At 40.9% G+C, this 17252-nt stretch overlaps 1 protein-coding gene across 2 annotated transcripts in view; it reads left to right on the top strand.

The window, feature by feature from the left end:
• Positions 1-7082: 7082 nt before the first annotated feature.
• The window catches only part of LOC139410050 (hippocampus abundant transcript 1 protein-like), a 30194-nt gene continuing 20024 nt past the window's right edge, over positions 7083-17252 (top strand). For both annotated transcript variants that reach the window (XM_071155485.1, XM_071155486.1), the window contains exons 1-4: positions 7083-7384; positions 10730-10828; positions 14724-14786; positions 15170-15297. In XM_071155485.1, coding sequence (XP_071011586.1) covers positions 7304-7384; positions 10730-10828; positions 14724-14786; positions 15170-15297 — 371 coding nt within the window. In that variant the 5' untranslated portion in view covers positions 7083-7303. The remainder of the gene's footprint in view (positions 7385-10729; positions 10829-14723; positions 14787-15169; positions 15298-17252) is intronic.

Here is a 17252-nt window from a genome sequence, read left to right as displayed (position 1 = left end):
CGGGTGTTGATTTTCAGTGTAACAATAAAAAAAAATCATATTTTATTTGCCACATGCACAGAATACAACAAGTGTAGACTTTACCATGAAATGCTTACTTACGAGCCCTTTCGCAACAATGCAGTTAAAAATAAGAAAATTAACAAATACATAGATAAAATAGTAACACAATAAAACAACAATAACGAGGCTATATACAGTCTATATACAAGGAGTACCGGCACAGAGTCAGTGTACTGGGGTACGAGGTAGTTGGGAGATTGATTGAGGTAATATGTACATGTAGGTTTGGTTAGGGGATTAATTGAAGTACTATGTATATGTAGGTAGGGGGTGAAAAACAGAAAGTCAGGGTAGCCGTTTAATTAGCTGTTCAGCAGTCTTATGGCTTTGGGGTAGAAACTTTTCAGGTGCATTTTGGCTTCAGAGTTTGTGCTCCTGTACCGCTAGCTGTGCTATAGCAGAAAGTGTTGACTCAGAAGTCAAATTAACACTGTAAAGAGTTAAATTAACACTCAGTGGTGTAAAGACCCTAGTGTTGGCGTTAATAACCAGACGTGAACTAAACCCATGCCAATTATTATCATATTTCCCAGCATGCTGTATTGGAGGTTGATTTTTAGAACAGTTTGTTTCATTATCTATGTTTTTGCATGTACATTGATTTATTAATGAATCTAATGCTACTCAAATATACAGTATATAGCATAATTCTTTTTTTTACTATTCCAATCTGTTACTTATTGCACCAGTTTCAGAAATTGTTGTTCCAGTTTAGATGTTTAAGGTAGTCTCATGTTGTTGTTTACCCAACTCTGGCAGTAATTATTTTTAAGAATAGAGGAAGACATTCGTCATCCTGCAGCTTGGACACTAAAAATGCTAAGTGTAATACAAAAAAAAAAGAAAAGCAGAACTTAATATTTGGTACAGAAATCTTTGTTTGCAATTACAGAGATCATACGTTTCCTGTAGTTCTTGACCAGGTTTGCACACACTGCAGCAGGGATTTTGGCCCACTCCTCCATACAGACCTTCTCCAGATCCTTCAGGTTTCGAGGCTGTCTCTGGGCAATACAGACTTTTAGCTCCCTCCAAAAATTTTCTATTGGGTTCAGGTCTGGAGACTGGCTAGGCCACTCCAGGACCTTGAGATGCTTCTTACGGAGCCACTCCTTAGTTGCCCCGGCTGTGTGTTTTGGGTCGTTGTCATGCTGGAAGACCCAGCCACGACCCATTTTCAATGCTCTTACTGAGGGAAGGAGGTTGTTGGCAAAGATCTTGCGATACATGGCCCCATCCATCCTCCCCTCAATACGGTGCAGTGGTCCTGTCCCCTTTGCAGAAAAGCATCCCCAAAGAATGATGTTTCCACCTCCATGCTCCATGGTTGGGATGGTGTTCTTGGGGTTGTACTCATCCTTCTTCTTCCTCCAAACACGGCGAGTGGAGTTTAGACCAAAAAGCCCTATTTTTGTCTCATCAGACCACACGACCTTCTCCCATTCCTCCTCTGAATCATCCAGATGGTCATTGGCAAACTTCAGATGGGCCTGGACATGCGTGCGCTGCAGGATTTTAATCCATGACAGCGTAGTGTGTTACTAAGGGTTTTCTTTGAGACTATGGTCCCAGCTCTCTTCAGGTCATTGACCAGGTCCTGCCGTGTAGTTCTGGGCTGATCCCTCACCTTCCTCATGATCATTGATGCCCCATGAGGTGAGATCTTGCATGGAGCCCCAGACAGAGGGTGAATGACCATCATCTTGAACTTCTTCCATTTTCTAATAATTGCGCCAACAGTTGTTGCCTTCTCACCAAGCTGCTTGCCTATTGTCCTGTAGCCCATCCCAGCCTTGTGCAGGTCTACAATTTGACCCCTGATGTCCTTACACAGCTCTCTGCTCTTGGCCATTGTGGAGAGGTTGGAGTCTGTTTGATTGAGTGTGTGGACAGGTGTCTTTTATACAGGTAACGAGTTCAAACAGGTGCAGTTAATACAGGTAATGAGTGGAGAACAGGAGGCCTTCTTAAAGAAAAACTAACAGGTCTGTGAGAGCCTGAATTCTTACTGGTTGGTAGGTGATCAAATACTTATGACATGCAATAAAATGCAAATTAATTACTTAAATCCAGAAAATCACATTCTATGATTTTTATGTTTGTAAAATCGGGCAGTATGTCAAATACTTGTTCTCCCCACTGTATATCCCCACTCTGGCTGGATTCCAATATGAATTATATATCAGTTTGCAAGCCAGCATAATGTGGCCTGTAAACTAAGTTTCAGGTCACTGTGTTAGGGTAAAACTAGGCCCTCAAAAGAAGTCCTTATGAAATATGTATTGCTTTGTGTTTAAGAATAAAAAATGTATGACAACGTAGTTACTTAGGATCTCACTTGGTGAAGGCCACAGGACTGAAAACGAATGAATGTAACAACCATGTTTCTGTCACTAGCAAACAGACTCATGAGTGGTACTGGTAACTTTAAAATTAATTCGAAAGGCACCCTGGGAAATATGCAAATAAGGCTTAAACCCCTAAAGCAGGGCTATTCAATTCCTGTCCTGGAGGGCAGAAACATTTCTGACATAGATTTGTAGTATGGTTCTTCAAAAAGAAACCATCCCATCCCATTTCTGGTTCTTCAGAGATCATAAAATGGTTCCCCTATGGCAGTGGTTCCCTACTCCGGTTCTCGAGAATCCCCAACAGCACACATTTTTGTTGTATCCCTTGACCAACATACCTAATTCAACTCTTTGAAGGCCTAATGATTAGCTGACAAGTTAAATCAGGTGTGCTTGTCCAGGGCTACAATAAAATGTGTACTGCAGGAGGTACTCAAGGACTGGAGTTGGCTTCCAATTTGCACCTTTATTTTAAGAGTGCAGAAAGACATTCTCCAGCTTGCAGATTGGACATCTCCTCCAAATAGGTAGTGCTTGCCTTTAACCCCACTGTGGAGGGAGGGAGAATAGATATCAGCCGTACATGTACAGTGTATGGCTGTGTAAGGTATGTAGTAGAGGTCGACCAATTATGGTTTTTCAACGCCGATACCGATTATTGGAGGACCAAAAAAGGACCAGCCTAATCTCGGGAGTTGATAGGCTTGAAGTCATAAACAGTGCAATGCTTGAAGCACAGGGAAGAGCTGCTGGCAAAACGCATGAAAGTGCTGTTTGAATGAATGCTTACGAGCCTGCTGCTGCCTACCACCGCTCAGTCAGACTGTTCTATCAAATATCAAATCATAGACTTAATTATATCATAACACACAGAAAAAGGAGCCTTTGGTCATTAATATGGTAGAATCCGGAAACTATAATTTCGAAAACAAAACGTTTATTATTATCGCATATACCCTGACTCTGCGTGCAATGAACGCAAGACAAGTGACACAATTTCACCTGGTTAATAGTGCCTGCTAACCTGGATTTCTTTTAGCTAAATATGCAGGTTTAAAAACCTTAAAGGCATTGATGTTTATGGTTAGGTACACGTTGGAGCAACGACAGTCCTTTTTCCGCGAATGCGCACCGCATCGATTATATGCAACGCAGGACATGCTAGATAAACTAGTATAATCATCAACCATGTGTAGTTAACTAGTGATTAGGATTGATTGATTAATTGTTTTTTCTAAGATAAGTTTAATGCTAGCTAGCAACTTACCTTGGCTTCTTACTGCATTCGCGTAACAGATAGGCTCCTTGTGGAGTGCAATGAGAGGCAGGTGGTTAGAACATTGGACTAGTTAATGTAAGGTTGCAAGATTGAATCCCCGAGCTGACAATGTAAAAATCTGTCATTCTGCCCCTGAACAAGGCAGTTAACCCACCGTTCCTAGGCCGTCATTGAAAATAAGAACATGTTCTTAACTGACTTGCCAAGTTAAATAAAGGCGTAAAAAATATATATATATATTAAAAATAAAATCGGCCAAATCGGTGTCCAAAAACACAGATTTCCGATTGTTATGAAATCTTGAAAACGGTCCTAATTAATCGGCCATTCCGTTTAATCGGTCAACCTCTGGTATGTAGTACATCTCAACTGATGTGTCAACGAATGTGTCCATGATTGATTTGAAGACAGATTGCATACAGTAATAGTATGGTGTGACAATTGTATTTAATTGTTCAGATGCTGTATACACTATATCATTTACCATTCTGGTCCATCACCTCGCATGTGATGAGTGGGTGAAACTACAACACAATACAACTTGTTAAGTGAAGTGAGTAATCATGGGTATAATCATATCACAGTGCATCTTTAAGAAGGCTGGAATTATGATTTAACCAGGCCATCACCAAGGGTATTAGTCATAGCCTACATGTGTTTTGTTTAGCTCATAGAGTAGAATTATACTGAAACTGTGAGCATGTAGAAGTTATTCAGATATACTGACAGGTCATCCTACAAAAGACAGGGAAATACATTTTTAGGTTCATTAGCATGTTCTACTGATACCAATTGGTAAAATAAAAGTAGTGGGATTTACTTAATGGAACATGGTGGATACCTCTCCAAACAGGAAAGCTATATTCCCAGCCACTGCTAGTGCATGGCCATGCCTGGGGAGGTAGATACGTGGTAATGGAGAAATAACATGGAAACAACTTTCTCCATCTGCCTCTAACAGTGCTTCCCAACTCCAGTCCTCGAGTACCCCCAGCAGCACACATTTTTGTTGTGGTCCCGGACAAACATAACTCAACTCATTGAGGGCCTGATGATTAGCTGACAAGTTGAATCAGGTGTGCTTGTCCGAGGATACAATAAAAATGTGTACGTTTGGACACTGTGCTATCTAACCTCCAAACGAGCTTCAATGCCATACAACACTCCTTCCGTGGCCTCCAACTGCTCTTAAACGCTAGTAAAACCAAATGCATGCTTTTCAACCGTTCGCTGCCTGCACCCGCACGCCCGACTAGCATCACCGCCCTGGATGGTTCCGACCTAGAATATGTGGACATCTATAAGTACCTAGGTGTCTGGCTAGACTGTAAACTCTCCTTCCAGACTCATATCAAACATCTCCAATCTAAAATCAAATCTAGGGCTTTCTATTCCGCAACAAAGCCTCCTTCACTCACGCCGCCAAACTTACCCTAGTAAAACTGACTATCCTACCGATCCTCGACTTCGGCGATGTCATCTACAAAATAGCTTCCAACACTCTACTCAGCAAACTGGATGCAGTTTATCACAGTGCCATCCGTTTTGTTACTAAAGCACCTTATACGACCCACCACTGCGACCTGTATGCTCTAGTCGGCTGGCCCTCGCTACATATTCGTCGCCAGACCCACTGGCTCCAGGTCATCTACAAGTCCATGCTAGGTAAAGCTCCGCCTTATCTCAGTTCACCGGTCACGATGGCAAAACCCACCCGTAGCACGCGCTCCAGCAGGTGTATCTCACTGATCATCCCTAAAGCCAACACCTCATTTGGCCGCCTTTCGTTCCAGTTCTCTGCTGCCTGTGACTGGAACGAATTGCAAAAATCGCTGAAGTTGGAGACTTTTATCTCCCTCACCAACTTCAAACATCTGCTATCTGAGCAGCTAACCGATCGCTGCAGCTGTACATAGTCTATCGGTAAATAGCCCACCCAATTTTACCTACCTCACCCCCATAGTTTTTATTTATTTACTTTTCTGCTCTTTTGCACACCAGTATCTCTACCTGTACATGACTATCTGATCATTTATCACTCCAGTGTTAATCTGCAAAATTTTAATTATTCGCCTACCTCCTCATGCCTTTTGCACACAATGTATATAGACTCTCTTTTTTTTCTACTGTGTTATTGACTTGTTAATTGTTTACTCCATGTGTAACTCTGTGTTGTCTGTTCACACTGCTATGCTTTATCTTGGCCAGGTCACAGTTGCAAATGAGAACTTGTTCTCAACTAGCCTACCTGGTTAAATAAAGGTGAAATAAAAAAATAAAAAAATAAAACATGATCCTCTAGAACAGTGTTTCCCCAAACTCAGTCCTGGGGCAGGGTGAACCTTTGGTTTTTGCAGTAGCGCTATACAGCTGAATAATCCAAGCTTGATGATGGGTTGGTTACTTGAATCAACTGTGTATTGCTAGGGCAAAAAAATGAAATGTGCACCCAGGGAAGGCCCCAGGACCCAGCCTTCGGACCGAGTTTGGGGAAACTCTGTTCTAGAGGATCATGTTCTCTCATGTTTCAGACAGACAGACAGACAGAGTGAGTTACTTACCTGGGGCTTGGCGGTTCATCTTTTGTTTCCTTGTCAACCCTGTGTCCACTTGCTAAGGCCATTCTGTCTATAGAAACAGACACAAGTGGGTTGGTCTAAAGATGTTATTTGATTTTATTTGCTTTACCATAAGTATTGTGGAGGAGAAGGAATTTGCCTTAGGAGATCCTAGTATAGTTTGTTGGCTAAACCCTAGCAATGACCACAAACAGACCCCATGGAGCAGAAAGTAAAGCAATTTATTTCACATGACTTACCCACCTAGTACACACTTTATGGGCATGGAATATAAATATATCAGAAGAAAAAATGACCTTGTGAATGCAGAATGCTACACTTGATAGCCTAGAATGCAAAAGCTGGAAGAAAAACAGACACTGCATGATTTGTCAATAGAATGCAAGTGGATATAACCTTTTTTTGACAGTGAATGTAAGACTAAAACAATAGAATTCAATGCAGCATACTTCATAGAGTCGTCATATAGCCTCCCAATTATATTATTTTGAATAATTGATCACAGCTCATGTTTTCTCAGAATAGGCCAAAATTAGGTAATGTACTTTCAGTTCAATACATTTAACCACAAATTAATGTTTTATTTGTACCAGAGGGAGAATAAACCTTAATAGACAAGTGCCACGTGGTTTCCCGTAGTCTACTGTGGCTGCAGAAAGAAGCGCTGCTTAGCCATACATCTGATTTCAGACCAGCTTTTCCAACCTTCAGCCTACATCAAGCCGATGCATAAAATGACGCCATTAAACCGCGCACTGATCCACAGTCAGTCCTTCAGCTCCTCTCTAAAATTCAATCGCATAGTGCGCTGTCCTCGGCACAGAGAGAGATTCGAGAGGACGTGTGCAATATCCATTTTGTACATTTGCCGGTGTTGTCAATTCGGTTTGGGCTACTGGGTTATAAACACGTAATTTAATAACCGCTAGCCTTTCAAGGCTAAATCAGAAGGCATCCTGGACGAAACGGGTGCACCGAAGATCCCTACGCAGCATGGATTCTATGTAACTCCGGTAAAATGTAATGAGGAGATGGCTCCGGGAGAGAAAGATCATCAGGGTACCAGCCGTATAGTGTTGGTCAAGAAAATTATCATGAAAGATGGGCCCACGGTATGTGAATTAATTGTCTTTATTTCGGTATCCTACCAATTGTAACCGGGAATGTGTATGTAACAATGCAACTGATTTTTACATAAACGGCAAAGGATGCAACATCAGCTGTGAGTGCGCCTGCGGTAGCGGCAGGTTATGACATAAACGGACATTATTGCGCTCGAGATACTGTACCTTGTGAAACATTTTACGGCTCTGTCAGCGTACAGTGCACCACAGTTTTCCGTAATGCTATTGCCAAACAGCTTTGAAATTTGTATCAATTTGTTAATAGATAGTGATAGGAGATGGTTACATTGCAACCTCTATTGGAAGGACGCGTCCGGTAATATATCGGGGTTGCGTCTTTCAGTCGGCCTAGCTGCAGATAGCGTATTGAATGAAGACTATAACATTGTCATGCGGCTGCCATTAGCCTACTGTATTACATAACACCCTCTCAACGCAATCTGTTTGCATGATAATTCCATAATCATATTCATTGACTGGTGCATTATCATGATAATGCCATAAAAATGCTTAAAGCCTATTTGTTTATTTTATGTATAGATAATAGAGTCCAGATCCCCTGCAATAAAAATAAGACACTTTTTTTTATTGCAGTAACCTCTATCCTTTCATGAACTGTTGGTGTTGATGATGTTGGAGGTGCTCCAGGCAAGTTGTGTGTCCCACAGTGCCCTCGGATTTAAACCTCCTCATAGGCTAAACACTAGCCAATAGCCAGCTGTGAGGACCATAGAAGGTGTTACCATGGTGTTTCCTTGGAAAGGGGACCTGGACCAAAAACAAAATTACAGATGGCCTAATTTAAAAATAAACAAGATTCTATTCTATTATGCAATCTGAGCTATCACAGCAAAGTGGATTGGGACATTCATTTTAGATCAGTGGTTTAATTTGTAGCAAACAACACAAATTAACGTTTAGGCCTAAGTCTATTTTTCACAGCATGGTAAGAAAACAGTGATTCAATCTCCAATAGGCCTGGCTACAATGTACAGTGGGGCAAAAAAGTATTTAGTCAGACACCAATTGTGCAAGTTCTCCCACTTAAAAAGATGAGAGAGGCCTGTAATTTTCATCATAGGTACACTTCAACTATGACAGACAAAATGAGAAAAGAAATCCTGAAAATCACATTGTAGGATTTGTAATGAATTTATTTGCAAATTATGGTGGAAAATAAGTATTTGGTCAATAACAAAAGTTTATCTCAATACTTTGTTATATACCGATTGTTGGCAATGACAGAGGTCAAACATTTTTTGTAAGTCTTCAAAAGCTTTTCACACACTGTTGCTGGTATTTTGGCCCATTCCTCCATGCAGATCTCCTCTAGAGCAGTGATGTTTTGGGGCTGTTGCTGGGCAACACGGACTTTCAACTCCCTCCAAAGATTTTCTATGGGGTTGAGATCTGGAGACTGGCTAGGCCTTGAAATGCTTCTTACGAAGCCACTCCTTCGTTGCCCGGGCGGTGTGTTTGAGATCATTGTCATGCTGAAAGACCCAGCCACGTTTCATCTTCAATGCCCTTGCTGATGGAATGAGGTTTTCACTCAAAATCTCACGATACATGGCCCCATTCATTCTTTCCTTTACACGGATCAGTCGTCCTGGTCCCTTGAAGAAAAACAGCCCCAAAGCATGATGTTTCCACCCCCATGCTTCACAGTAGGTATGGTGTTCTTTGGATGCAACTCAGCATTTGTCCTCCAAACACGACAAGTTGAGTTTTTACCAAAAAGTTATATTTTGGTTTCATCTGACCATATGACATTCTCCCAATCTTCTTCTGGATCATCCAAATTCCCTCTAGCAAACTTCAGACGGGCCTGGGCATGTACTGGCTTAAGCAGGGGGACACGTCTGGCACTGCAGGATTTGAGTCCCTGGCGGCGTAGTGTGTTACTGATGGTAGGCTTTGTTACTTTGGTCCCAGCTCTCTGCAGGTCATTCACTAGGTCCCCCCGTGTGGTTCTGGAATTTTTGCTCACCGTTCTTGTGATAATTTTGACCCCACGGGGTGATTATCAGTGATCTTGTATGTCTTCCATTTCCTAATAATTGCTCCCACAGTTGATTTCTTCAAACCAAGCTGCTTACCTATTGCAGATTCAGTCTTCCTAGCCTGGTGCAGGTCTACAATTTTGTTTCTGGTCTTGGCCATAGTGGAGTTTGGAGTGTTGTGGACAGGTGTCCTTTATACTGATAACAAGTTCAAATAGGTGCCATTAATACAGGTAACGAGTGGAGGACAGAGGAGCCTCTTAAAGAAGAAGTTACAGGTCTGTAAGAGCCAGAAATCTTGCTTGTTTGTAGGTGACCAAATACTTATTTTCCACCATAATTTGCAAATAAATTCATTACAAATCCTACAATGTGATTTTCTGGATTTTTTTTCTCATTTTGTCTATCATAGTTGAAGTGTACCTATGATGAAAATTACAGCCCTCTCTCATATTTCTAAGTGGGAGAACTTGCACAATTGGTGACTGACTAAATACTTTTTTGCCCCACTGTATGTCTAATTTCTCAGATTAGACTAGGTGACGATGACGTGATTTGCTCTTTGCGTGACAGCGAGCTGAGAACACAACCACATCTCAATCTCCTCCAGTCCTCACTCACGCATACATATTACATACACACAGCAAACTTGGTGCACTCAAGTTGTGAGGACTAGGGAATTGGGGGGCCCATCTCGTCTCCACTGTTATATAACGGCCATGTCCCAAGCTTCCCAAGCTGCAGGCTGCCTCACGCTGTGCTGTGAAGTAGCTAGGGGCCTGTGCTAATCTATCTATCTTTTCTATGCCACTGCCTTCCTCAAATACCACTGCTGTCTGTCCTTGCTCAGGGGTGTCCTGGGAGACAATGGCCACGTGGATGTCTTCAAATAGCAAAGTGACTGATTCATATTGACAGAGAAGCAGTGGGCTTTTTTTATTGATAATTTTTGTTTGGACTCCTCTTGACCATCCCATTCAGAAGAACAATCTACAGTATAGAGTGGAGATCAATACATTGTTGCCTTAGTAAATTGTTTTCCTAATAGTGCATATTGTATGTCTGCTTCCCAAAAGAATAGACTGCATTTGTCAAAATAAGTCTAGGCACTCAAATACAGCAAACCGATTTACAGGGTCCTGATAATGTTTTTTTTTATATGCTTTGTGATTATGGTGAAATGGTGGATGTTGATCATCTCAAGTTACCTTTTTGAAAAGCTGTTTACATTTTTCTAACACTGTAAGAGCTGCTCATTTCCATAGTGTATGTTTTAACATGGAATACAATATGTTCTAAAATGGCTGACTTTCTTTACTGTGTGTTGCAGCCAGGCCAGGGTATTGGCAGACCCAGTGTTTCCCATGCTGTGGTGGTCATCTTCCTGGAGTTCTTTGCCTGGGGTCTCCTTACCACTCCAATGCTGACAGTGAGTTCCATCTCTATCTGGATTGCCTGCCTATCTGCCTATCTTTCAAATTGGTATTTTGACCAACCAGATCAGCTTTGAAAAAGAGCTGATGTGAAAAGATCTGATGCGATTGGTCAAAATACAAATTTGTGTAATAAAACGTCAGAGTTAGACTGCCTCTGCCTAATTATGATCTTTTTCCATTTACACATCAGCCTAATTCAGATCTTTTTCCAGTAATTGGTATTTTGATGAATCAGATAAGCTCTTTTGACTGTAATTTGGCAAAATATCAGAATTGGGCTAGCTAGGTCTCTCCAGGTCTATTTACACCAGGGGTGTCAAACTCATTCCATGGAGGGCCTACTTTCTGCAGCTTTTTTGTTTGTCCTTTCACTTAAGACCTAGACAACCAGGTGAGGAGAGTTCATTACTAATTAGTGAATTTAATGAATGAATCAAGTACAAGGGAGGAGTGAAAACCCACTGACACTCAGCCCTCCTTGGAATGAGTTTGACATGTGATCTGCACTGAAAAAAAAGTAAGGTTCTTAAATGTTTCTTCCTCAGCTCTTAAGATTCCTTTATGAACACTTGTGCGATAAATATCCTTTGAGTTAAGTGTGGGGTGCTTGATGTGGCATCTACGGTTCTTCAGAATTTGGAAAGGTTGTTGAAATATTTTGTGTTGATTCAAGAATTCAATGAAGGCTGTAAAGATTTAAATTAACACTCAGTGGGTTAAAATATCCTCAGTACTGGTGTTAATAACCAGAGTTGAACCAAAACCATGCTCAGCATTATCATATTTCCCAGCATGATCTATACGGTTGATTTAGAAATATATATTTGTTTCAATATCTATGTATTTGCATGTTCATTGATTGATTAATTCATATCAAGCTACTCAAATATAAATAACATAAATTGTTCTAAACTATTCCAATCGGTTACTTGGACTTATTGCATATGTTACTGAAATGGTTGTTCCAGTTTAGATGTTTAAGGTAGTCTCATATTTTAGTCTTCCCAACCCTGGAAATAGTTATGGATGCAGGTTGCAGAAGGATAAAAAGATCCTACATGTTGGTTAGCCCCACTGTGGCTGGATTCCAATGGGAATTACACATCACTCATCTCTTTCCAAGCCAGCATAATGTAACTTGCAAGCCTAATGTGGCCTGTAAACCAAGAGTTTCAGGCCACTGTATTAGGGTAAAACTATGTCCTGAAAAATAAATCCTTATGAAATATGTTTCATTTTTTTAAGGATCTCTCTTGTTTAAAAGGCTGAGTAATGAAATTGGATGAGTGCAACAAGCATGTCTCTGTCAATAGCAAACACATTCATGGGTGCTAACTCAAAAATTCACCTGAAAGGCACTGTGGGAAATATGCAAATAGGCCTTGAAACCCTACAGCAAGTCTATTGAATTCTGGTCCTGGAAGGCCGAAACATGTCTGGTTTTGCATTTTTGTATGTTTATTCAAAGAACCATCCCATGTATGGTTCATTCAGACACCCTCAAATGGTTCTCCTATTGCACGTTTATTTTTAAGAGTGTAGGGCTCTTTCTAAAACAAAATGGCCTTGATTCCTCGCATCCATCTTTTCATAATATCTTGTTTACATACACCTTAGCCAAATACATTTAAACTTAGTTTTTCACAATTCCTGGCATTTAATCCTTGTAAATATTCCCTGTTTGAGGTCATTTAGGATCACCACGTTATTTTAAGAATGTGGAATGTCAGAATAAAAGGAGAGAGCATGATTTATTTCAGCTTTTAATTATTTCATCACATTCCCAGTGGGTCAGAAGTTTGCATACAATCAATTAGTATTTGGTAGCATTGCCTTTAAACTGTTTAACTTGGTTCAAATGTTTCGGGTGGCCTTCTACAAGCTTCCCACAATGTGTTGGGTGAATTATGGGTCATTCCTCCTGACAGAGCTGGTGAAACTGAGTCAGGTTTGCAGGCCTCCTTGCTCGCTCCATAGGATTGAGGTCAGGGCTTTGCGATGGCCACTCCAATACCTTGACTTTGTTGTCCGTAAGCCATTTTGCCACAACTTTGGAAGTATGCTTGGGGTCATTGTCCATTTGGAAGACCCATTTGCAACCAAGCTTTAAGCTTTAACTTACTGACTGATGTCTTGAGATGTTGCTTCAATATATCCACATAATTTTTCTCCCTCATGATGCCATCTATTTTGTGAAGTACACGTGTCCCTCCTGCAGCAATGCACCGCCTCAACATGATGCTGCCACCCCTGTGCTTCACGGTTGGGATGGGGATCTTCAGCTTGCAAGCCACCCCCTTTTTCCTCCAAACATAACAATGGTCATTATGGCCAAACAGTTCTATTTTTGTTTCATCAGACCAGAGGACATTTCTCTAAAAAGTACTATCTTTGTCCCCATGTGCAGTTGCAAACTGTAGTCTGTCCTTTTGATGGCGGTTTTGGAGCAGTGGCTTCTTCCTTGCTGAGCGGCCTTTCGGGTTATGTCGATATAGGACTAATTTTACTGTGAATATAGATACCTTTGTACCTGTTTCCTCCAGCATCTTCACAAGGTCCTTTGCTGTTGTTCTGGGATTGATTTACACATTTCGCACCAAAATACGTTCATCTCTAGGAGACAGAATGCGTCTCCTTTCTGAGCGGTATGACGGCTGCATGGTCCCATGGTGTTTATACTTGCGTACTATTGTTTGTACAGATGAACGTGATACCGTTCATCTGTTTGGAAATTGCTCCCAAGGATGAACCAGACTTGTGGAGGTCTACAATTTTTTTTCTAAGGTCTTGGCTGATTTCTTTTGACTTTCCCATGATGTCAAGCAAAGAGGCACTGAGTTTGAAGGTAGGCCTTGAAATACATCCACAGGTACACCTCCAATTAACTAAAATTATGTCAATTAGCCTATCAGAAGCTTCTAAAGCCATGACATCTTTTTCTGGAATTTTCCAAGCTGTTTAAAGGCACAGTCAACTTAGTGTATGTACACTTCTGACCCACTGGAATTGTGATACAGTGAATTATAAGTGAAATAATCTGTCTGTAAAAAATAGTTGGAAGAATTACTTGTGTCATGCACAAAGTAGATGTCCTAACCCGACTTGCCAAAACTATAGTTTGTTAACAATACATTTGTGGAGTGGTTGAAAAATTAGTTTTAAAGACTACAACCTAAGTGTATGTAAACTTCTGACTTCAACTGTAAATGGTACCGGAGGTCTGCCATGATACAAGGGGATGCGTGAGATAATTAGCAGCATTTGTTCTGGTGCTTTGGACAAATCATGACTTCGCAGGTGTGAGCATCTTTTCAAATTTTGGAAGTGGAGGGGACATTTGGCCCATAGACTTTCCCTTAACTTGCAAAGAGACAGGGTGGAGCTTTTTACTCCTATTCCGTTCCGATCCTCATTCTATCTATTCTCTAAACACATATGGACCCAGAGTGTTCTGGATTAACTAAGATAAATCTTCTCAAAACTCATTGGGACCGAGGGCCCTTGGCCTTTCCCTCTAATACGGTTGAGAAGGAGGCGAGAAAGGAGGTAATGAGGAATTACAGAAATACTAATTGTCTATAGGTCTCTATCGCTCTCTATCTTGTTCTTTCTGACACTGTACAGTCATCCTTCTCTTGCTCTTATTTTCCTCTTCATCTTTCTATTCTCACCTTCTCTCTCTGTCTATCTTCCCTCTCTGTCAACCTTCCCTTTTGAATGGTCTAGTAAAACGCACCTGTGTTGTTTTTTAGGGTAGGTTTCTTGTCTTGTTAAAATGCTTGTGTGTGTGTGTGTTTGTGTGTGTGTCTGTAACTGTTATGGTTTCTTGGCAGCCTTTCCATCGAACATCCCTGTTTAAGATGTTTGTGGTTTCTCTGTTCTTTGCAGGTTTTACATGAAACATTTCCACAGCACACGTTTCTGATGAATGGTCTCATTCAAGGGGTGAAGGTAAGACATCAAGCTTAGAAATAACTATTTAGCAAAGACTACGAACAGTATATCCTGCCAAAAAATGATCCAATTATGCCATTTATTGATCACCTCTATGCTACAGAGGAAACCCCCCCATAGAGTTGAACAAAAGCAGCACATTCTTTATTCTGTGTACTCTAGCTGATCTTTTTTCAGTATCTTATTATTTCATATCATGTGCATGTTTATTGCAGGTTTATTATAGGTCATAAAACGAGCCATTTTTGTGCTGCAACATGATTGTAATCAAGCTCGCTCTCATTTCCTTTAAAGATGAATGAGCCTTCTCATTATGGGTTGCTGGTAACCATGGCAATTTTAACAGAGGCTCCTACCCTCTTCACCCTCCTCCTCAACAGGGTCTTCTGTCCTTCATGAGCGCCCCTCTGATTGGTGCCTTGTCAGACGTGTGGGGCAGACGGTCCTTCCTATTGGTCACTGTGTTCTTCACCTGCGCCCCCATCCCGCTTATGAGACTCAGTCCCTGGTAAGACCGCCCGTTTCTGCTGGCCAAGAAAAAAAAACACTGTTGTGATTTGGTTTAGTATTCATTGTTTATTTGATTAGAATTAAACAATAAGCACATTTAAACATGAAATATACAGTTAGAAAAAAAGTCAAAGTAAAACCACATAGGGTTCTTCGGGTTGTCCTCATAGGGAAACCCTTTTTGCTGCTACCTAGTACCCTCTATGTACCCTCTTTGAAGTGTTCTTCCTAGAACCCTCTATTACAGCTTCCATCCCCAAGCCATAAGGCTGCTGAACAATTAATCAAATGGCCACCCGGACTATTTACATTGCTGTTTATTATCTATGAATAGTCCCTTTACCCCTACCTACATGTACAAATTACCTCAACTAACCTGTACCCCCGCACACTCGGTACCAGTACCTCCTCTATATAGCCAAGTTATTATTTTGTGTTACTTTTTATTACACTTTTTACTTTAGTTTATTTAGTTAATACTTTCTTGACTCTATTTCTTGAACTGCATTGTTTGGTTTAAGGCATGTAAGTAAGCATTTCAGGGTAAGGTCTACACCTGTATTCGGTGCATGTGACCAATAAAATTGGATTTGGTTTGATATTAACAGTTCTACTAAGAACCCTTTCATCTTTGAAGGGTTCTTCCTAGAACCCTCAATGAGTGTTTGCACCAGCCGTGTTAGCCTTTAAAGTTTAAAAGCCTTTATGACAGTAAATTACATATATCTAAAGCCTTATCTTTGAGGGCCTAGTTATACCCTAACACTGGTGGTAGGAAGCTCCTTGTTTACAGGCCACATCAGGCCTGCAAGGCACGTTATGCTCACTTTGGAATGTGAAGTGTAATTCCTGTTGGAATCCAGCCAGAGTGAGGATATCTCTCAATTGAAACTTTTGATCACCCTCAATCTTTAGTGATGGGGAAACTAAGCTTCTTGAAGCATTGAGGCTATCCAGCCCGTTGTGTCGAAAATAGGTTTATACTCAAGGCTTTGATCAACAAAGTGTACACTAGTGGCACCTGCTGGTAAAAAGAATTTAGAGCAGCCAAATGATTATACAGTGCCTTGCGAAAGTATTCGGCCCCCTTGAACTTTGCGACCTTTTGCCACATTTCAGGCTTCAAACATAAAGATATAAAACATATTTTTTTGTGAAGAATCAACAACAAGTGGAACACAATCATGAAGTGGAACGACATTTATTGGATATTTCAAACTTTTTTAACAAATCAAAAACTGAAAAATTGGGCGTGCAAAATTATTCAGCCCCCTTAAGTTAATACTTTGTAGCGCCACCTTTTGCTGCGATTACAGCTGTAAGTCGCTTGGGGTATGTCTCTATCAGTTTTGCACATCGAGAGACTGACATTTTTTCCCATTCCTCCTTGCAAAACAACTCGAGCTCAGTGAGGTTGGATGGAGAGCATTTGTGAACAGCAGTTTTCAGTTCTTTCCACAGATTCTCGATTGGATTCAGGTCTGGACTTTGACTTGGCCATTCTAACACCTGGATATGTTTATTTTTGAACCATTCCATTGTAGATTTTGCTTTATGTTTTGGATCATTGTCTTGTTGGAAGACAAATCTCCGTCCCAGTCTCAGGTCTTTTGCAGACTCCATCAGGTTTTCTTCCAGAATGGTCCTGTATTTGGCTCCATCCATCTTCCCATCAATTTTAACCATCTTCCCTGTCCCTGCTGAAGAAAAGCAGGCCTAAACCATGATGCTGCCACCACCATGTTTGACAGTGGGCATGGTGTGTTCAGGGTGATGAGCTGTGTTGCTTTTACGGCAAACATAACGTTTTGCATTGTTGCCAAAAAGTTCAATTTTGGTTTCATCTGACCAGAGCACCTTCTTCCACATGTTTGGTGTGTCTCCCAGGTGGCTTGTGGCAAACTTTAAACGACACTTTTTATGGATATCTTTAAGAAATGGCTTTCTTCTTGC

The sequence above is a fragment of the Oncorhynchus clarkii genome, chromosome 5 (genome assembly GCF_045791955.1).
Source record: "Oncorhynchus clarkii lewisi isolate Uvic-CL-2024 chromosome 5, UVic_Ocla_1.0, whole genome shotgun sequence".
Lineage (NCBI taxonomy): Eukaryota > Metazoa > Chordata > Actinopteri > Salmoniformes > Salmonidae > Oncorhynchus > Oncorhynchus clarkii.
Note: the sequence above shows the minus strand (reverse complement) of the source record. Positions and strands in the feature narration are given on the sequence as shown.